This window comes from Mytilus edulis, chromosome 13 (assembly GCF_963676685.1).
Source record: "Mytilus edulis chromosome 13, xbMytEdul2.2, whole genome shotgun sequence".
Taxonomy (NCBI): Eukaryota; Metazoa; Mollusca; class Bivalvia; order Mytilida; family Mytilidae; genus Mytilus; species Mytilus edulis.
The window spans coordinates 18,392,451-18,415,396 of NC_092356.1; the positions used below are offsets into that span (position 1 = coordinate 18,392,451).

Here is a 22,946-nt window from a genome sequence, read left to right on the forward strand (position 1 = left end):
TTTTAGCAAAACTTATTTTTATTGATTTAAATTTGCACAATTTTGGAAATATAATAAATACGATCGATATACAGTAACAAACAATATGCTGAAATCACACAACTTTTTTCATGAAGTCCCACATGGAAGTTCCAAGTTATCAGTAAATTAAAAAAAAAAGAAGGAATAATAATTCATCAAAAAACACTTAAAATGTCATTTTTCTGATAATTGATTATGTTTTGTCCGATCACAAATGCCACTATCATTTCATGTATATCTCAAAAAGTGATGTTCTTGGCACCAATTATTGTTCAAGTAATCTTGAGAAAATAATTTCTTTGGATTGCCATTAATTTTTATTGAACATGACAATTCTAGAGTGGAATGACATTTAATCTAAATGTCTCATTTTCAAGGACTAGGACATTATTTAAAACTTATCTCAGAAACGTTTATCTAAGTAGAATATAGTGCTATGATCTAATAATGTTTTATGACCCAGAAGTAATGTAGTCAACTGAATGTTTTATTGTTTTGGTGCATGTTGGTTAGAAGCAGAGGTCTTGTAAACGCAATTTCAACAAATTATTTTCCCTTCCTTAAAATCCCAGATCAATTATATTTACTCCCTGATCTCATTTGAATTGCAGAAACTGTCTGAAAGAATTTACCAAGATTTTCTTTTCCTGTGGAATTAGACTGGTCTTAAAAGTAGCTATGAAACGTAAACATTTATTTCTTTAGAATGCTGTACATGCTGTACGTCTTATTTTGTGAAAAAAGTGTTTAATATCATATAATTTCGAGACACATAATGAAAACCTATGTTCAAAGCTTGTCATTATGAGCAACAAATTTGGCAAAGGATAAGTTATATTGAGACAAGATTTTTTGAATATATGTGCATTGATATTGTATCAGTTTTTGAGTCATGATATAAGTTTTGCATTAAGTTGAGACATATGAGATGATTTTTTACACTTTTTCAACTCAACAGGTACTACTGTGAATTCATTATAATACTTTTACTTAAAATACCAATTTTTGTGGATTTTGTGGTCATTCAAGAACCACCTATTTCATTGTCCAACCAATTACAAATTTTCTATAGGAATATATGCAGACTTGAGTAAACTCACGAAAATGCAAGTTTTCCTCAATCCAAGAAATTGGTACCCACAAAAATAGATGATTCCACGATATTATTAAAATGTGATTTATTTTTTTGTAGAATTATGATGATTCCCTGCGACAGAAGATTCAGGCAGATTTGAATGATACTGCCAACTACAAGGACCATCTCAAGTAATGATTGTTACTGTAAATTCAAAAATTATATTGCAACATTTTTATTAATGCGAATAATGCTACAGTGTGTGTATCGCAATAATAGGACCTCACAATTTGATATCTGATACATAATACTGTATGCAGATTTTCCTGAAATCAAAATGATTAACATCTTATTTGTAACTGTCAATTTATAAAAAAAAAAATTTGAATTTACAAACTAGAACTTTACTAATGCAATAAAAAAAAATACAATTGTAAGAATCTTTTCTACAACAATTGACTGAGGGTATCACCAGCCCAGTAGCCAGTACTTCGGTACTGGCATGAAAATACGGATTTATTGTGTTATTAAAATTTGCTGTTACAAAATATTAGAAATTATTATAAATTAAGGAATGTATCTCCCTCATGCAAAGCTCTGATTCCTTTCATGGATTTGGCTATACTTTTTGGACCTTTTGGATTATAGCTCTTCATCTTTTATATGAGCTTTGGATTGCAAATATTTTGGCCACGAGCATCACTGAAGAGACATGTATTGTCGAAATGCACATCTGGTGCAAGAAAATTGGTACCGTTAATTTCATTGACTACTTTAAACTGGAAATTTTGCATCAGGAGATAAAAAAGTTTCTTAGATAACACCATACCAGAAAAGAAAACAGGAAAGGACAAATAGGCAATCAACAGTCAACAAAGCACTATAGCTATAAAAATGAATGAACATTTATGTGTAAGAGCATACGTGACATGCTATGGCAACACATACTATATATACACACAATATGACAAATGACTGGTAGAAGAGAACAAAAGAATAATAATATAACTTACCAATAATATTAGACATGTCAGACCTAGTTTTCCATTCATTCTTCAAATAGTTGCAGACCTTAATTGTAAGCTATCTAGAAACTCTGGCATTATGGGTAGCAAAGAAATCTATAAGACAAGGGAGACAACTTTGTAAAAATAAAAATATGTAGTATGATTGCTTATAAGCCAAATATTCACCAAAAATCTCATGTGGCTGGTGCTCCAGATAGGTGGGCACATCCTTTTTTGTAAGCTGATCTTTCTGTTCATATTTTTTGAGTTTTGCTGATTTGTTTAAATCTTTAATTGTTTTTATTTGTAGTGAGATCTCCAAACAAGTGATGCTATCAGGCATTGGTACAACTAATAAGTTTATAGAATATCTGATATCGTTTTGGTCTACTTTCCCTCTTGATTCTGTCAAAATGAAACAATACAGTGTCTTATTATCATATCGTAATTAGTAAGTATTTGTTAGATATTTGTACTTTGTTAGATAGGTTCATAATGGACTCAAAAATGTGTATTTGTTTTTTTGTCCCCTTGTAGAAAAAAGATTACTGTATATTAAGAAATTATTGCGTGCAATTATGGTTGCAGTTTTCGTAGAGCCTGCAACTTTTGTTGCAGAAAGCTCGACATAGGGATAGTGATCCGGCGGCGGCGACGGTGTTAGCTCACTTCTTAAAAGCTATATATTTTAGAAGGTGGAAGACCTGGATGCTTCATATTTTGTATATAGATGCCTCATGTTACGAAGTTTCCGTCAGTCACATGTCCATTGTCCTTGACCTCATTTTCATGGTTCAGTGACCACTTGAAAAAAAGTTCAGATTTTTTGTAATGTTAAATTTTCTCTTACTGTAAGTAATAGGATAACTATATTTAGTATGTGCGTACCTTGCAAGGTCCTCATGCCCGTCAGACAGTTTTCAGTTGACCTCGACCTCATTTCATGGATCAGTGAACAATGTTAAGTTTTGGTGGTCAAGTCCATATCTCAGATACTATAAGCAATAGGTCTAGTTTATTCGGTGTATGGAAGGACTGTAAGGTGTACATGTCCAACTGGCAGGTGTCATCTGACCTTGACCTCATTTTCATGGTTCAGTGGTTATAGTTAAGTTTTTGTGTTTTGGTGTGTTTTTCTCATACATTATGCAATAGGTTTACTATATTTGTTGTATGGAATGATTGTAAGGTGTACATGTCTAGCGGACAGATGTCATCTGACCTTGACCTCATTGTCATGGTTCAGTGGTTATAGTTAAGTTTTTGTGTTTTGGTCTGTTTTTCTCATATTTTATGCAATAGGTTTACTATATTTGTTGTATGGAATAATTGTAAGGTGTACATGTCTAGCGGGCAGATGTCATCTGACCTTGACCTCATTTTCATGGTTCAGTGGTCAAAGTTAAGTTTTTGAGTTTTGGTCTTTTTATCTAATACTATATGTCGTAGGTCAACTATATTTGGTGTAGGGAAATATTTAATGATCTATATGTCAGTCGTACAGGTTTTATTTGACCTTGATCTGGTTTTCACGGTTCATTGCTCAGTGTTAAGTTTTTGTGTTTTGGTCCATTTTCTTAAACTATAAGCAATAGGTCAACTATATTTGTTGTATGGAAGCAGTGTTAGCTGTACATGTCTGCCTGGCATATGGTTCAACTGACCTTGACCTCATTTTCATGGTTCATGTTAAGTTTATGTGACAGTCGTAATAAAGCTTTATATTTAGGAGTATCAACATAATATCAATGATTAGTAAAGAAGGCGAGACATTTCAGTGTCTGCACTCTTGTGTCATTTTAAACTAAAACACAATTTGAGCTTTTGCACTTTTGAGCAAAATACTGTTTAATCATGTAAATTCATCTAAAAACTTTCAAAATGCAAGTTTAAATTATTGCAATTATAAACCTGCAACAATAATTTCTGAATTAACGGTTGTTGGACGGTCAAATAATTTTTTTTTATATATAAAAAAGATCTACAAATAAAATAAAACAGGCCTTCAACAATGAACAAAGCCAATACTTCATAGTTAGCTATAAAGGGCCCTAAATGACAAATGTAAAACAATTCAAAGGACAAAACTACCATCCCAATTAATGAACAACAAAATGAACTAAAAAATCAAATATGTAACACAACAACAAACAAAAACCAATGAATTACAGGCTCCTGACTTGGGACAGACACATACAGACAGAATGTGGCGGGTTAAACATGTTAGTGTGATCCCAACCCTCCCCTAACCTGGGACAGTGGTGTAACAGTACAACAAATTTAAAAAGGCTACTTGGAAAGGTCTGTAATTTAATGCATGCTGCATTACCAAAAATAACATAACATTTGCTCATGTAAACTTAAACTCAAGTTACAAAAATTGTAACCAACTTTAAAACATATATATGTACAACATTTGTTTAACTCTAAACCATAGACTCCACATATTGTAAAATTTCTATGTGAAACAAATGGGGGGAAGGGGCTAGCCGCTAAGACAGAGCCTTTTTTCATTGGAATATTTAGGAGTAGATTTCAGATATTTTATCGTTAATTTTTAAAGCTAAATACCATTCAATGCCTATATAACTCAAATCTACAGACATGTAGATTACTTTTCTTTCTTTTTTCAGCACATCAAAATCTAGCAGCATTTCAGTATTATCAACGATACCAAATACCAGTGTAGTATTCCAAGCACATTATAACCATGATAACATGTCTGGTATACATCCAGATTATATACCATTCAATGCCTACTCTCCTTCTGGTTTTGTCAGGGTAAGTTTTGATCACATGACAGACATGTGGATACACCCAGATTACATACCATTCAATGCCTACTCTCCTTCTGGTTTTGTCAGGGTAAGAGTTGATCACATGACAGACATGTGGATGCACCCATATTATATACCATTCAATGCCTACTCTCCTTCTGGTTTTGTCAGGGTAAGAGTTGATCACATGACAGACATGTGGATACATCCAGATTATATACCATTCAATGCCTACTGTCCTTCTGGTTTTGTCAGAGTAAGTGTTGATCACATGACAGACATGTGGATACATCCAGATTATATACCATTCAATGCCTACATTCCTTCTGGTTTTGTCAGAGTAAGTGTTGATCACATGACAGACATGTGGATGCACTCATATTATATACCATTCAATGCCTACTCTCCTTCTGGTTTTGTCAGGGTAAGTGTTGATCACATGACAGACATGTGGATACATCCAGATTATATACCATTCAATGCCTACTCGCCTTCTGGTTATGTCAGGGTAAGTGTTGATCACATGACAGACATGTGGATACATCCAGATTATATACCATTCAATGCCTACTCACCTTCTGGTTTTGTCAGGGTAAGTGTTGATCACATGACAGTCATGTGGATACACCCAGATTATATACCATTCAATGCCTACTCGCCTTCTGGTTTTGTCAGGGTAAGTGTTGATCACATGACAGTCATGTGGATACACCCAGATTATATACCATTCAATGCCTACTCTCCTTCTGGTTTTGTCAGGGTAAGTGTTGATCACATGACAGACATGTGGATACATCCAGATTATTTACCATTCAATGCCTACTCTCCTTCTGGTTTTGTCATGGTAAGTGTTGATCACATGACAGTCATGTGGATACACCCAGATTATGTACCATTCAATGCCTACTCTCCTTCTGGTTTTGTCAGGGTAAGTGTTGATCACATGACAGTCATGTGGATACACCCAGATTATATACCATTCAATGCCTACTCTCCTTCTGGTTTTGTCAGAGTGAGTGTAATAGTCAATGACTTGTCCATACCTGCCAACTGTCACTATTTGTTAGGGATTTCACCCATGGAGGCTCCCAAATTGAAATTTTGAAAGAGCAATTTTGTCCTCAATTTAAACAAAACAATTAAGTTTACAATGACTTCAGGCTTATTGAAGTACGAAAAAGCAAAAAAACAACATTAAAATGTATTTGCAGGCCCCTTGAAGGTTTTTTAGGACTATGACAGCCATCTTGCAAGCAAAACCCCCATGGGCATTTTGAAAAGTTGACAGGTATGCTTGCCTGATCAGAGAAGAGATTGATAAAATTAAAGCAACCTAGATAGATGTCATCATTAATGAAAAAAAAAGTGTCTACACCATCATAACCATATTTTAATGTATTTCAAGCTCTAAATTGCCTCTTGTTTTGAAAATATTTAAATATAGTAAACAGATATGAATAAATGGTGAAGTGTAGTAATATAGCTTATTGAGGCAGTAATCCAATGACAAATATAAACGGGATTTTACAATATGTCAAGCTCTAAACTGTTCGAAAAATTTACTACTATTGAAGTTAAGAGCTGCCATCAATACCTCAATTTTTACAGAGGATTTAAATTTTTATTTTACCAGCAACATATTTTTACAAAATCCAGTTACACTGGCAACTAGAAAAAAAACCAGTAAAGACATATTTTTAAATTCCTTTGAACCGAGGTTATACTCTCAGAAAAAAAAACAGACAGCAAAACTCTTTAAAAAAATTAGACTTCATTTTAAGATCAGACCTAGCACTATAGTCGCCGTCAGCTGAAATTCGTAGCGGTTATCAGTAAAAATAATCTAAACTATCAATCGCGTTCACTCGAGATATAGTTTTTATGCCCCACCTATGCCCCACCTACGATAGTAGAGGGGCATTATGTTTTCTGGTCTGTGCGTCCGTCCGTCCGTTCGTCCGTCCGTCTGTCCGTTCGTTCGTCCGTCCGTCTGTCCCGCTTCAGGTTAAAGTTTTTGGTCAAGGTAGTTTTTGATGAAGTTTAAGTCCAATCGACTGCAAACTTAGTACACATGTCCCTTATGATATGATCTTTCTAATTTTAATGCCAAATTAGAGTTTTTACCCCAATTTCACGGTCCACTGAACATGGAAAATGATAGTGCGAGTGGGGCATTCGTGTACTGAGGACACATTCTTGTTCACATTCCATTCATAAATCGCTAAAAGAAAAACCACTACTGACCTACCTTTTAAGTGTTCGCACTGTAATAATCCTGACCTTCACTTTTTCATAGACGATTTTGAATGGTGGAATCAGCCATTGTTTTTACCGGAAGTGTTTCCGTGGAGTTCAATTTCATAAAATTTGCATAAAGCGTGGGAAACCTTATCACATCAATGAAAGGAACATTTCAGGAAACTGCGTACAGTAACGAATGTCATATGTAAACAAATGATCCTCATAGAAACAAAGATGGCGGAATTACAATGGAAAATATTCTGGAAAATGTGAAGGTCAGGATTATTACAGTGTGATCACTTAAAAGGTAGGTCAGTAGCGGTTTTTCTTTTTGCGATTTATGAATGGAATGTGAAAAAATATATCTCGAGTGAACGCGATTGATAGTTTAGATTATTTTTACCGATAACCGCTACGAATTTCAGCTGACGGCGACTATAATATGTTTTTGCAGACTATATAGATTAAAAGCAAAACGAGGTCGAACAAGTTAAAAAAAACTGGTGTTTGTATATATTGTTCTCATTGTTTACTTTTATATTGTTAAATTTAAACTGATATATAAATATTTTGCTTTTATTTGTAGAGCAAACTCATCTATGCAAATTATGGATGCAAAAAAGATTTTTCAAGATTAAAAAAGTTAAATGTTACTATCAAAAAGAATGTTGTTTTAGTCAAGTATGGAAAAATACACCCAGCTAATAAGGTAAGAGATGTAAAATGGTGCCATATGGTCAGTTTATAGGGTTATACATGTACCTCTTTAGCAGATTTGTAGATTTTGGAATGACAAATTCACCTGGTGGCACCCTGCAGAATCCATCCATCTACAAGTCATTTTGAAAATTTTCTAATCAGACAACACAATTCTGTGTCCACACTTGTAATACTTTTAATAAGTTAATTAGAAAATTCTGACCGAAGCCATTTTCATTAGGAAAGTACCACACACTTAGCATGTTGAACCTTTGCAAAATCAATTTGTCAAAAGTCAAAGTTTGAATGGCAAAAATTCTGACCTAACAAAACTAGACTGTTTTTTCCAAATTCTTGATTCTTTTTTATTTTTCCTTGATCAAATTTCTATCATTTAATGAATAGATTTTTTTTAATAAAAAGTCTATATTGTCAATTTGACACAAAACCACACAATTACTGGAATTGCATGCTTAAAAGACATTTTGGTGTTTTTAAATTCAAAACCATACCATCTTTTTTGTCTCACTAAGTAGAAAAACAGCAGATACATTGAAAAATGATAGAAAAAGTTTCACAAAAAAATCATTACATAAAATAATTTGGTAGTGCAGCTGAAAGAAACATGTACATGTACTAAAAAATACTAAAATTACAAAAAAAATATTTGCAATTATGGGAAGAACATTTTATTTTGTCTTTTTTTCACATACCTAATGGCAGAATTTTTAAAAAATATTTTTTAGTTTCTGAGATTTATAAACAGACTTCCCGGAACCTTTAGTTCTATATCTTTGCAAGAAAAAAAATGATATCCCATAAAATAAAATTATTGTATATCATGTATAAGCTCATTTATATTTCCAGGTATTACATGCACAAACTGAAGGAGCAGCAGGAGTCATCCTATATCCTGACCCTGCAGATTACGCTAATGGACAATCAATAGTGTATCCTAAAACATGGTGGTTACCAGGATGGGCAGTGCCTTTATCACATGTTAGATATAATTTGGTTGGTGACCCCCAGACACCTGGATATCCAGCTATTAGTAAGTATTGTGTCAGGGATTATGCTTATTCATCGTTTATGAATAGGTTATATGGTAGCATGTTTGGGAGGTTGGGGATGAAAAAACTGGCTGAGTCAAACCAGAGTGTAAAATTAGTAATTGAGGTTTCTCTGCTAAGCACACGAGTAAAAGCTAATATAAAAAAGAAGATGTGGTATGACTGCCAATGAGACAACTCTTCACAAGAGACCAAATGACAGAGAAATGTAAAACAACTATAGGTCACCTAATGACCTTCAACAATGAGCTCAGGCTGGTTAACTCATAGTCATAGAATTGTTTAAGGACTTTCATGTTAAAAATCTTGCTTAGCTTGTTCCTGTCCTGAATATGCAATTAATTTGCCATTGAATTTTAAAAAGCCATCCATTCCATCTTTGCACTGGCATAATGTTATTAATATATTTGTTATAAAAAATGCTCAGTTTTGAAATTGGTAGCTGAGGAGGTATCATGCATTTATTTTTCTTTACCTATGAATATGCATCTTAAAACTGCAATAATTATTTTTTGCTTTCAGATGGTGCACCACACACTTTAGCAGAGAACGCAGACTATCCCAAAATTCCAGTTCAACCAATAGGTTATGATGATGCTAGATATCTTATGAGGTAATTATACTGAAATACAACTCAGCAGTAAAAATAACTTGATGAGGTGCTACAATTTGTGATGTAAAAATTTGAATGAAATTCAATTTTCATTAAATTCCAAGAAAAGTGGCCTAAATCAATTGGTGTTTAGGACAGGAAAAGTATGGCACATGAGTGAACAAAAAGATTTTTATCAGAAAAGCTAATTAAGGTGGTACCTAACACTTCAGGGAAATAACTCTGTAAAGTCAGCTAAACGTTATAATAACATTGTGTTGTAAAAAGAATATTAAGCTTCCCAATGATCAAAATTGGTGTTTGTCAAACTGCTATATAACCAGTGTAATTTTTCTGACAAAACAGTTGGTTCAAAATTTTTTAAATTTTTATATTTTTGTTAAAGGGTCAAAGTAAATAATTGGACAAAATTTTATAAAAATTAAACGAGCCAAATTAATTTTGGTGAAAGTGTTGGGTACCACCTTAAAATTCTTTATAATTTCACTATCTTACATTGGACGTTAATAAGCAACCAACAGTCAATCAATCAATCACTATATGATCTCATATGTTTATTTACCCTCTTAAAACACTTTCCATACAAAATAGAATCTAAGAAAAATAATACAAGTTGTGAAAATGCATTAAAAAACCTGAAAGGAAAAATGCACCCACCACAAATATAAATGTGTCAGATATCAGAATTTGACTTCTTATTATTGTGATACTCACTCAGTCATCCAGATTATTCGCATTGATATTAGCCAAGCAAGGATTTCTTAATTTTCGGTAATTAAAAGGCAATAAAAACAAGCCTATTCAAAGTCATCTAAAATATATAATAATTTGTATTTTAGTCAGTTAGGCGGACAAACAGCACCAGATGAATGGAGGGGTTGCTTGAATGTGTCATACAAAACAGGACCTGGTTTTAGTGATGAAAGGTATTTATTTCATGAATAAGAACTATACAATTAAGTGCTACTTTTAAGATGAAAGTTGGAGAAGACAATTTTGTTTTTTATAGCAATGTGGATAATAAACCATATTTTACTATGTTTAGAATGCATTTGTGTATTTGCTTTATTAAAAGAATTTAGAAATGAGCTCCCTTTCACTGGACATAATTCAAGAATCAAGATACAAAAAAAAGACTTTGTTTTATTTCACACGAATTAAGGCAACAGTAGTATACCACTGTTTAAAAATGATAAAACGATTGATATTTTTTTTTAAATGATAACAAACTAAAACCAAGGGATACAGATCTACTATTAAGGGAAAACAAAGTAACACCAGGAACACTGAAGGGCAACAAAAACAAAGTAACACCAGGAACACTGAAGGGCAACAAAAATAAAGTAACACCAGGAACACTGAAGGGCAACAAAAACAAAGTAACACCAGGAACACTGAAGGGCAACAAAAACAAAGTAACACCAGGAACACTGAAGGGCAACAAAAATAAAGTAACACCAGGAACACTGAAGGGCAACAAAAACAAACTCCAGTATACAAAGAAGCCAACTATTTAATAACAACAGCCATTTTCCTGCCTTGGAACAGGACATTTTAAGAAAAACAGTGTGTTGAACCTGGTTTAATGAAAATGATCACCTTGAATTTCATTGAGCAGAAATCTATGTTAGATGTTGATTACACTACAGCTGTTTCTGGGCTAACTTATAACTTTTAATCTATTTGTATTTACAGCTTACAGTTAGAGTTAGATGTAAATAATGTGATAGAGAGAAGAAATATTTCCAATGTTATTGCTGTTATAGATGGAAAATATGAAAAAGGTAATCATTCTGACAGTGTGGAGGATATGTAGACATTTCAAATAGTATAGTATTTAAAAGTTCAAAAGGGAACAGCACAATGGTGTTAACAAATATCTATCTGCAGAAAGACAGTTCAAACCATTTAATTTTCTTTATGAAGATTTTAAAACATTCATTTAAAAAGAGATCATTTCTAATGGTTAAAATTGAGTATGGAAATGGAGAATGTGTCACAGAGACAACAACCCGACCAAAGAGCAAACAACAACTGGTTACCTGTTTAAAAAAAGAGAACAAAAAGTCAACAAAAATTGTAGCAAAACATGCATTTCTTTTTCTTTTTATACCCCACTACATTATGTTTTTTTGTCTGTGTGTCCAATCTTTATTTTGTTTGTTCATTCGTCTTTCCATTCATCCGTCTGTCCACTCAAGGTTAAAGTTTGGGTAATTTTATTTGGTCAATGCAGTTTTTGGTGAAGTTCAAGTCCAATCAACTTGAAACTAAGTACACATATTGCCTATGATATGATCTTTCCAATTAAAGTTTTGACCCCAATTTCACTGTTACTGAACATTGAAAATAATAGTGTGAGTAGGGCATTTGTTTACTATGGACACATTCTTGTTATATATAAGTTATGTTGCTTTGACAAACATCAATGAAAAATGAAAAAAAAATAGCAAAAGTACACAATTTAAAAAAAATTGCTTGCCTCAGCTTGCCTCTGTATAAGTTTGCAAAACTTGAATTTATTAATTTTAGTATGAATTGAATTTCAAATCAATACTTGAACAAATAAATATATTCCAGGGTTCATGGTCATAAAACTTTACTCAGTACTCAAAGAGCACAGAATTTGTGCTAGAAACACCAAACTCAACATTTTGATTGGTTGAATTCTTAGTCTGAAAGGGATAAATTTTCTCCAAAGTTTTTTCATCGCAAGGCTGGATATAATAAACTTTTGTTCAGTAAAAAAGATTGTATTCCATTTTAACAACTACTCTTAAAAGTAGGATATTGAAAATTTATGACAATGTGACATATTATACATATGTGTTATTTACTTATCAGTTAGTTTAAACATATTTATTTATAGTGGATTGGGAAACAAGTTTAGCAACTTATATTAATCCCTTTCCACTTTGCGGGTGTGAGTGCTGCCTTGTAATGGCATTAGCCTGCTCTTTTTCGAAATCTACAAGGATGAATTTAGCGTGCAAGAGATATGTCTCTCTCTTAATACGGGTCAGCCATTTATCGTCCCCTTCAGACGGACTATCATCGTTTCCTCTAGACCATACTCGCAAATGGTGTCAAGGGAGAGCCAAAAATTTAGTTCCTGAAATTTTCATCCCAGTCGGGAATTGAACCAGGAACCTTTGTGTTAGTAGTCCGATGCACTATCAGTTCAGTTTATATGGCACATCAATCTCTAACATGTCTAAATTGATTCTTTCAGAAGAAAAAAATTTGTTAATATTGCTTATTTCTAATTATGAATTATTAGAAGTATATTTTACATTGCAGATAAATTTGTAATAATTGGTGCTCATACAGACTCCTGGACCAAAGGTGGTGTAGATCATGCCACAGGGTATAGTGTGATCTGGGAACTAGCCAGAGGATTCAGTGCTCTTGTTAGAGATGGTAATGCAGTCATTTAATATATTAACATAGTTGAGAGCAATACTATATACTCTTTTCAATGTATATGCAGCAGAAAGATTTCTTAGCATTTCAATAACTTTAAAATTACTATTACTCAATTTATTTCACTTGACTGGGCAGAGATTAACCAGTTCGCTCATAATAAACCAGTCCATCTATAGATAGGTGTTTTAGAATAAATTCATCAATAAAGTGTCCAGTCATTCTTTTGTAAATTCCTTTGATGACACTGATAGGTGATTAGAGATCAGTTATAATTATTACGGCAATCATTCTTATCACACACATCTACAAATAGATTGTCGTTATGCAAACTAAAACGTAAGCTCTGCCCAATCAGTTGAAATAACATTGGTAATACCACTTACAAAGTCCTGTTTTAGTCATGTCAAAGATTTGTTACAGATTGCAAAAAAGATAAATGATTTTGTCTCTTGCAATGTTCAAACTATATAGCCATCGATTTTGAAATTTAGAAAAAGACTAGAATTCCATGAAGAGCTTTCTTGGATTTTATTACTGCTAAACTATCAACTTATTTTAAAAATTTCACCATGAGAAAAGGGCCGTAAATATAAAATGTCACAATTTTTTAAAACTTGAATCTTTCCTATTAGAAATTAGAAAGTAGCAAAAATGATACACTATAAAAGACTCAACTGGAAATAAGGTATCTGTAAAAATAAGTTGTTTACAGTATTTCATGGATGCAAATTTCATATACAGCATTTTCTTAATACTTTTGTTCTGAATATGAATGTAATATTCACCACTGCCGGGCACTGGATATAAAGAAAACATTAATGAATCAATCTTGGAAACTTTACGTTGTTTTGATGAATTTTATGTGCATGCCTATAGGTAATTTGTACTTTGTTGATAATAGATGTTTAGTACTTAGTTGGAAAGAGAATTAGTTAAATATTTTATCTCTTTTAAAAGGTTGGAGACCAAGAAGAACTATAATGTTAGCCTTATGGGATGCATCTAAATATGGACATATAGGCTCCTTTGAATGGGTCCAGGTAAGGAAGACTAAATATGGACATATAGGCTCCTTTGAATGGGTCCAGGTAAGGAAGACTAAATATGAACATATAGGCTCCTTTGAATGGGTCCAGGTAAGGAAAACTAAATATGGACATATAGGCTCCTTTGAATGGGTCCAGGTAAGAAAGGCTACAGTTATAAAGGCTTTATCAAAGATAATCAATTTAAATATTGTATGATACTTATAGTTTGAATTTTTCGAGGGAACTTATTCTTGATATTTTCTCTCAAGTAAATTTGATCACAAAGGAAAATCAAAATCAGGCAAAAGGTTAAAAATTAGACGTCGGAAACAGACCACTTCACTTATATGCTAGTTTTTCTTAAGGTGGTACCCAACACCTTCACTGAAATTAATTTGTCTCGTTTAATTTTCATAAAATTTTAATAAAGTATTTACTTTTACACTTTGACAAAAATATAAAAATTTCAAAAAATTTGAACCAAGCATTTTATCAAAAAAATTACACTGTTTGACAAACACTAATTTTGATCATTGAAAAGCTTAATATTCCCTAAACAACACAACGTCATTAAAACGTCATTAAAACGTTTAGTTGAGTTATCTCCCTGTAGTGTTAGGTACCACCTTAAATGATTTATTGGAGTTTAGAATTAAATTTGGATGATTTTCATTATTTTGTATCTATTTTTTGTGTTCTAATTCATGAACTTTTATAAAAGTAAATTGAAGATATATATTTACTTTGTGGGGTTTATGTTCATTGATGTATATTTCACATTTTATTTTCATATGTTACTGTATTTGATACTTTTTTATAGGAATATGAGAAGATGCTAGGAAGAGGTGCTGTAGCCTATATAAATCTAGATTCTGTGATAAGAGGTATGAATATATATAGAAGGAAGTATACTATTTATTATACATGTAAGAACTTATTTATGGCATGCAATGGCTTATTGAAGACTTTACCAAGAGTAGGCCATATTTCTTTTGGTGTTTCTGTAATGTCCAGCTCTGGCAACACATAGGGATTGCTTTTGGTGTTATCCTAATCATTGGTACAGATGAACCACGATTTTATGTGTTCAACTAATGACAATTTTTAAATAACTTAAGGGGATAGACCTTGGTTCAGGGAGATAACTCTTTAAATCAGTTATGCGTTTGTAAAAGTCAAGTTTTGTCAATAAATTTTAAGCATTTACCTGAAACAGATTGGAAATAATCTATGTATCCAAGAAGCTTAGGACATATTTATGAAAATGGCTGACACAAATGTACTGATGATTTTAAGAGTTATTTCCCTTAACCTAGGTCTACCTCCTTAAGGTGATATGCAGACTATCAAGAAATCAAATATCCAAAAAAATTCAAATTTTGTTCAATCCACGAAAACTGGTACCAGGAAAATAACTGAATCCACAGTATTTAATTTTTTGGGGTTTGCCTTACCGACACAGGGATTGCTTGTAAATAATCTGTGGAGAAATCACCATTACTTTTAGTTAGTTTTTGTTGGAAAGAAAGTTTAGCACTGATGAGAAGAACCTTTTTTATTAACTCAAAGCTATATATCAATAAAATCTTTGACTTTGACTTTGACTTTATAAACCTTAAAATCTACAAACATTTTCCATTTTTTATAATTGATTGAAAATGGCTCATGAATCTCTTTCACTGTATTACAGGGAACTATTCCTTTCATGCTGAAGCTAACCCATTACTATACAGTATTATAAAGAACTCCACACAAAAAGTGCCTTGTACAGACCCTGATTATTATGATAAATCAGTGTATGATATGTGGTTAGAGAGATTCATGGATCCAGGGAAACCTTCCCAGCCAAAGTATGTATACATAGCTTAGGTCACTGTCCCTGATTATTTTGATTAAACAGTGTATGATATGTGCTTAGAGATCGATACTAGCTAAAGATTCATGGATCCAGGGAAACCTTCCCAGCCAAAGTAGGTTTTAATAGTTTAATTTGTCTCTGATCCTGATTATTACTTTAATCAGTGTATGATATGTGGTTAGAGAGATTCATGGATCCAGGGAAACCTTCCCAGCCAAAGTATGTATACATAGCTTAGGTCACTGTCCCTGATTATTTTGATTAAACAGTGTATGATATGTGCTTAGAGATCGATACTAGCTAAAGATTCATGGATCCAGGGAAACCTTCCCAGCCAAAGTAGGTATTAATAGTTTAATTTGTCTCTGATCCTGATTATTACTTTAATCAGTGTATGATATGTGGTTAGAGAGATTCATGGATCCAGGGAAACCTTTCCAGCCAAAGTATGTATACATAGCTTAGGTCACTGTCCCTGATTATTTTGATTAAACAGTGTATGATATGTGGTTAGAAAGATTCATGGATCCAGGGAAACCTTCCCAGCCAAAGTAGGTATACATGGCTTAGAAGTTCACAGTTTTGAAAAGAATAAGTACTCATCTTCAACTATTTATAATTAATTATTAAGAAATTGAATTAGATTCAAAAGGTTATGCAAAAGCTACACCCATTTTATAGATTCTGGAAAATAATTGGTTGCAATCTTCGTGTCATAAATTTTAAGATATGGATAGGTGAAATTATTAACTTCTTGTGAACAGTGTCAAAACCCTGTAGTTTTTCAGTGGGACATTTTGAATTTTAGGTAAAAAAAGATTTAAGGAGCTAATATATGAGTATAAAGGGGTGATATACTTAATAAATCACTTGTTTAATGATTGAGAAATCATGGATGAGGAAGCAAGTTCCTGGTAGATACCTGTAAAAATCAACCTTTCAGGTCAATTGGCATTTAATATACATTGATTTATTTTGCAGTATAGATTGTTGTGTTGGTAGTTGTTAAAACCATTTTAATCAGAATGTTTCGTTTTTCAGAATAAATCCATTGAATGGAGACAGTGACCACACACCATTTGAGTATTATCTGGGAGTTCCTTCAGTATCACCAATGTATACATTTAATTCAAAGGTAGATTAATCTAGCACTTTCACAACAATTGTGTGAAGCTTTTAAGAAATTTTATTTTATGTAATGACAAAAAAAAACTATGATAAATAAATTGAAGTGCTTTATTTTGAAATATGTTGATTAATAATGTTTATAGCAATATGCCACTGATTCATGATAAATAGAATGATTTACACTATACTGAGAACCATAACCATAGATAGAATTCCAATTTAGGTTGGGAGTTATTTGCCGTACTAAAGTTATGCCCCTTTTAACTTGGAATTAGTAAAGCTTGTGCCAGAACATTCATTTCCTCAGACACATTCTTGTTTAGTTTTTATGCCCCACCTACGATAGTAGAGGGGCATTATGTTTTCTGGTCTGTGCCTCCGTTCGTCCGTCCGTCCGTCTGTGCCTCCGTTCCTCCGTCTGTGCCTCCGTTCGTCCGTCCGTCCGTCTGTGTCTCCGTTCGTCCGTCTGGTTAAAGTTTTTGGTCGAGGTAGTTCTTGATGAATCTGAAGTCCAATCAACTTGAAACTTAATATACATGTTCCCCATGATATGATCTTTCTAATTTTAATGCCAAATTATAGTTTTGACCCCAATTTCATGGTCCACTGAACATAGCAAATGATAGTGCAAAGTTCAGGTTAAAGTTTTTGGTCAAGGTAGTTTTTGATGAAGTTAACGTTACATCAACTTGAAACTTAGTACACATGTTCCCTATGATATTATCTTTCTAATTTTAATTCCAAATTAAAGTTTTGACCCCAATTTCACGGTCCACTGAACATAGAAAATGATAGTGGGAGTGGGGCATCCGTGTACTATGGACACATTCTTGTTTATAATATATCCAAACCTTTAATGACATTTTTTTATTGCAGATTTATCCGCACTTGCCAACTTATCCAGCATTTAGTACGTTAGAAGATGATAAAGAATATGTAGAAACATTCCTGGACAAAGATACCAAACTAGAGCAGACGGTCACTAAGATTGTGGCAGACATGGTCTTACTGTTAGCTGATTCAGCAGTGCTTCCATTTGATGTTCAAAATTATGCACAAGTTTTTGATAGAGGAAAGAAATATTTGAGAGAGAATGAAGCTGTTATTTCTTCTGCTAATGTAGATATTAGTATGTATGATATTACAATATGTATGCATTCATTATCTTTTTGTTGATTGGCTGGAAGGGTGAGGGCTTGTTATTACTATTGCTTCATCTCTTTATACATTACTGTTTATTGGTAATCAGTTTTTTTACTAAAAAAAACCTTGAAATTTTGTGACAATCGTTTTTATTCAAAGCACTTAACTCTTTCTTTTTTTTTTTTTTATTTTAATTAGACGCATAAGTCTGTATAAAGTAGAGTGATCAGTAACAGGCCCTTTCTGACACGAATTTTATGAATAAGTTTAAAATTTATTACATAAGTATAAGTTTCTAATAAACCATCAGCATGATTACCATAGGAAAAATGGAAATACATTTAGATTTTCATATAGATAAAAAACAAGGTTAAATTCATCTGAAATTAGTCAATTGCACGACAAAAAAAAAATACAAACTAAAGTTAAGAAAACACTACATAAAAAATTTGAAATAGAGGATCTTATTCCCTAGCAGAGTCTTGATGATGAAAGTAAAGATAATTTTAGTCCTTTTCGATTACATATATAAAAAAGATATTCAAAGATATAATTACGAATTCAAATCACAGACACACTACTGGACTTTAAGGGGAAACTAATTTTAAGAATCTATAAGTCTGACATTTAAATGATTGTTTTTTCTTATTTTCCAGATGTATTATATTCAAAGATTGATCTATTTATAGAAGCTACAAAAACATTTGCATTTAATGTAACAAGTATTAACCTTGATTCTTTAAAGTAAGTTTAATTTATTGATAGAGTTTCTCTTGACCTTGCTTGAGTATATAGAGTTATTTCTCTTTGACATTATGTTGAAGGAGATACACCATTGAACATGTTCCTTCATGAATCAACCAAATTCAACTGGTTATACAAACAGCCAGAACAGTTTTTCATGGTCCCACAGCAGCGAAGAGAGCATTAAGTTTTACTCTTGTCCCTCTGTATACGTCTGTCTGTTCTTCTGTCTAAACATCCCTATATTAAGTATAAAATTGCTAAATTTGCTTTTTCAGCATTCTAAAATTAGTTCGCCTCAACTACATGTTATGAATATGAAACTTATACACAATGCTTATATTTATTACCACCAAACATAGATGAAGTTCACATTTGGGTGATGTGTCTTTTGCAGTTCTTAAGTTATGTCCCTTTGAAAACTAAAAAAATGCATTATTTGTCATATATTTACAAGTAGGGACATATGTGTCCCATTGACACATTCTTCATTTTTTTTTAATTTGATTTGTTTAAGACTAAGATAATTCATCACTTTGAAAGTATGTGTCTACTGTGTGACTTGTTTGTACTGAATCAACAAGTTTGGTCTGCAACATGGTGGCCAAGGGGAAATAACTCATCTCAAATAACCTTAAATGAAAACTATCTATTATTATACTGAGGATCTTAAATGGGACAATGAGATTTTTCATGCAACTGAAATATGTGAGATTGTAATTGATATTCATTGAAAAGAGAATATCATATATTACAATTTACTTGTTATTACTGATAAGTGAAATACATCTACTGTAGATAAGAATACATATAAAAGATGATGGAAAACTAGTAATATATCAATGTTAGTAGCTGGAGAAGTTTCTATAAAATAGACATTATCCCAACCAGATTTCTCATTCAGGATACATATTTAGTGTTTTACCAATTTTTTCCTGCTATTAGATCATTCAAAAAGTTTTTAAAAAGATGGCATTTACCTTTTCTCTGTGAAGCATGTAACATTTAGGGGTACCAGCAATGGAATAATTAGCTAGTAGACAGAATAATTTATCCTAGTTTTCGAATTTATAATTCTGACAGCAATATTTATATGAAGCTTTAAAGTTCCAGTGAACAGCAATTGCTATGATAATTGTATGCAAAAATTTATAAAATTTAAAGTAAATAAGATATCAACACATTTAATCATTGATATATGTATTACTGTTTGTATTTGCAGAGAATCAGATTTGTATTTAATCAATGATAAGTTACTGGAACTTCCCAGGATATTTATAAACTACCAGGGTATTCCGGGATATCCTCAATATAGGTAAGTACTATTATTAACCTGCCCAGGTATTCTGGGGATTCCTTAGTAGATGTAAATACTAGATTTTCCTAAGATATTGATAAAATACCAAGCTATTCTGAGATACTCATTGTAAAATTAAGAACTAGAATTTGTAAGGAAATGTATAGCGTTAAAAAAAGAATTTTAATTATTCATAATAAATAGATCTTTGATATCAATCAGAACTCATAGTATAGAGATATAAATAGATTGATCAAATCCTTATAGTTTATTATAGGATTTAACAACTTTTTAAAGGAATACATTGGTGTATAAACTCGACCAATTCACTCACAGAGGACTTTTATGATATGTTTGTGAGTGACATGGTCAAGTTTATACACAAATATATAAATTCCTTTAAAAAACTCTTTAATCCTTATAATTCTCTAAAATTGGAGATTTTTATTTTTCCACTCATAACAATATCACATGAACTTTGTAAATTTGAGACATTGGATTGACCTTGCACAGGAATATATTTTATGGTTAACGTCATAAAATATACTCTATGAAATTTGCTTTCCCCAAAAATAAACTGAACAATATGTTTAAATTTTCTATTTGTGTTTATTCTTCAATTTGACGATGAGCGCGAAGTGAAAATAAATTTTTTCAATGTCGAGCTGGTCTGTGTAATTATCGCCTCCATCTTGTTTACATTGGTTGCAAAAAGTTGTTCTGTCAACATTGTCTATTGAAAAAATAAACCAAGTCAAGATCCACTTCAAGAGCCCTCTCAACCAATCATATTAACTTTTTCCCAAATATGCAAATCATATTAGAATTATTAGTGAATAAAGATTGAAAATATTAAAAGAGCATTAAATCAAATGTAGAATAGGCGAAAGTAAAAGAACAGAGAAATTTAAGTCTCCAAAACACTTGATATTCCCCTCTTTTAAAAAAAACAAGAATAAAAAAAACAGTGATAAGTACAGGTGATCAGTACGGATATTTAAGCTAAGAAAGTTTTTGGCAAGTTCTTAGTGATCATTTTAAATGACATATAATTGTTGTTTTTCAGGCATTTATTGTTAGCACCACACGCTGAGAACCTATGGGATGATCAAATCTTTCCAGGGATTGCTGTCACAATAGAACAATGTCAGACTAAAAAAGACTGTGATCCTCTCAGACAACAAATAGCTTTATTAATAGTCTCTGTACATCAGGCTGTAGAAATTATACAGGATGAAATATTTATTAGATATTCATGAAAGTAGAAATTTTGTCAGTAATTGGGATTCTGCTACAGTTGTCTTAGTGATATCAAACAGATAGAGTGATGCACTCACAGACATCGAATAACGAAGTGTATAAAGTTTGTTGCTATTTGGGATTCTGCATCAAATCAAGATCCCCTTTGCTCTATCGTGTCACACATTGTTTTCTTGTGATTTATTTTTTAAAAAATAACCACAAATTCAAAGTTACTGATATTCAGTAATGGTGGACAAATATTGATAAGTAATTGTTATTTTGGATTCTGTTACACTTGTTGCATTTATTTCAAACAAAAGTAACTTTTGCACAGTAGTCAAAATTTTCTCTGATGAAATGAAGGTGTCTTGGAAATGCAGATGTACAAAAATTGATAAAGTGAATTTTAATTAGTTATATATGCCAAAAGTAGGAATATTGTTTATAATTTTAATGGGAGAAATGTACTGTGGATTTGTTTTCGTGGGTAACATTTTTTGCAGATTGAGATAAAATTGTATCTTCTTGGGTATTTGATTTTGTGGTTTTTACTTTTTCATACAAGCCTATAGAAAATTTGTTCTTCGTTTGAACTTGTTAGGTTAACATTTACCTATGAAACCAATGTATATTTGAATAATAATGAATCCACTTATGCCAAAAGAAGGAAGATTGTTTATAATTTTAATGAAAGATAGTTCAAATATACTGAATTATGATGTGTGTCGTAGGTGATTAGTGCTCTTTTAATGAAGCTGGCTTGTCATGTTTTAGATATTTTGTCAGATTTTCGGAATCCTCTGGTTTTATCCATTTGAATGCCTTGAAAAAATTTGCCCGGTGACCCCCATTTTTCTTTTTGTAAATCTTTTACATGTATGATGATAAGCCATCTGTAAAAGTCTTATAAAATTTTAATTACTTTTTAACAGTTTTTGAGAACTTCAACTTGTCAATGATAAAGCTATGAAAAGTCAAGAGAGAATATTTTCCCGTCAAAATTTCAATGGCTAATATCTCGAAAAGAAGCATGGTGACCTATATATTTTTTTGCTCTTTGGATTCCTTTATTAATTCCCTATCTATATAAACTAGTGTGTTGAAAAGTTAACTACTTTGAAACTGAGAAGCGAACTCCCTTAATGAAAATTTGTGGAAGAATAGAGAGATTCTGAGAAGGTCTATAATTCCACGTTTTCCGTGTATTCAGATAGTACAGGATGTAGTTAGATGGATTTTAATGTGATCTCTGCTGAAATTAGATCTGTTTAGATGTTATGATTTTATGCTGAAATGTATATATACAAACAATTTTTAATGTAAAATATAGATGTAAATTTTACTATAAAACATATTTAATTTGTCAAAATCATGTAGATATACAATTGTAAATATGGAGAATTTTATTAATGTATTCATATTTGATCATTAGAACTCATTATCACCAACAGTAGTTTTTTTTAACAATATGAAACACTGTAAATTTAGAAATTATTGTGTGCATTCATTATTGCCATTGTTGAAGAAGGTACACGGATGTAATGAATTATTGTGATTTCAGGAAAATCTGCATCTTC

The 22,946-nt window shown here is 32.0% G+C and overlaps 1 protein-coding gene across 10 annotated transcripts in view; it reads left to right on the forward strand.

The window, feature by feature from the left end:
• Positions 1 to 22,860, forward strand: part of LOC139501490 (N-acetylated-alpha-linked acidic dipeptidase 2-like) — a 60,989-nt gene extending 38,129 nt beyond the window's left edge. For 9 of the 10 annotated variants that reach the window (XM_071290583.1, XM_071290579.1, XM_071290584.1 and 6 more), the window contains 17 exons: positions 1,214 to 1,287; positions 2,414 to 2,554; positions 4,737 to 4,884; positions 7,708 to 7,830; positions 8,688 to 8,871; positions 9,413 to 9,503; positions 10,343 to 10,429; positions 11,199 to 11,287; positions 12,804 to 12,923; positions 13,887 to 13,969; positions 14,778 to 14,841; positions 15,648 to 15,807; positions 16,857 to 16,950; positions 17,820 to 18,072; positions 18,743 to 18,830; positions 20,053 to 20,145; positions 21,194 to 22,860. In XM_071290583.1, the coding sequence (XP_071146684.1) occupies positions 1,214 to 1,287; positions 2,414 to 2,554; positions 4,737 to 4,884; positions 7,708 to 7,830; positions 8,688 to 8,871; positions 9,413 to 9,503; positions 10,343 to 10,429; positions 11,199 to 11,287; positions 12,804 to 12,923; positions 13,887 to 13,969; positions 14,778 to 14,841; positions 15,648 to 15,807; positions 16,857 to 16,950; positions 17,820 to 18,072; positions 18,743 to 18,830; positions 20,053 to 20,145; positions 21,194 to 21,386 (2,085 nt within the window). In that variant the 3' untranslated portion in view covers positions 21,387 to 22,860. Of the gene's footprint in view, positions 1 to 1,213; positions 1,288 to 2,413; positions 2,555 to 4,736; positions 4,885 to 5,402; positions 5,641 to 7,707; positions 7,831 to 8,687; positions 8,872 to 9,412; positions 9,504 to 10,342; positions 10,430 to 11,198; positions 11,288 to 12,803; positions 12,924 to 13,886; positions 13,970 to 14,777; positions 14,842 to 15,647; positions 15,808 to 16,856; positions 16,951 to 17,819; positions 18,073 to 18,742; positions 18,831 to 20,052; positions 20,146 to 21,193 lie in introns of those variants that run through there. The other variant, XM_071290587.1, reaches the window with a different exon arrangement.
• Positions 22,861 to 22,946: the final 86 nt, after the last annotated feature.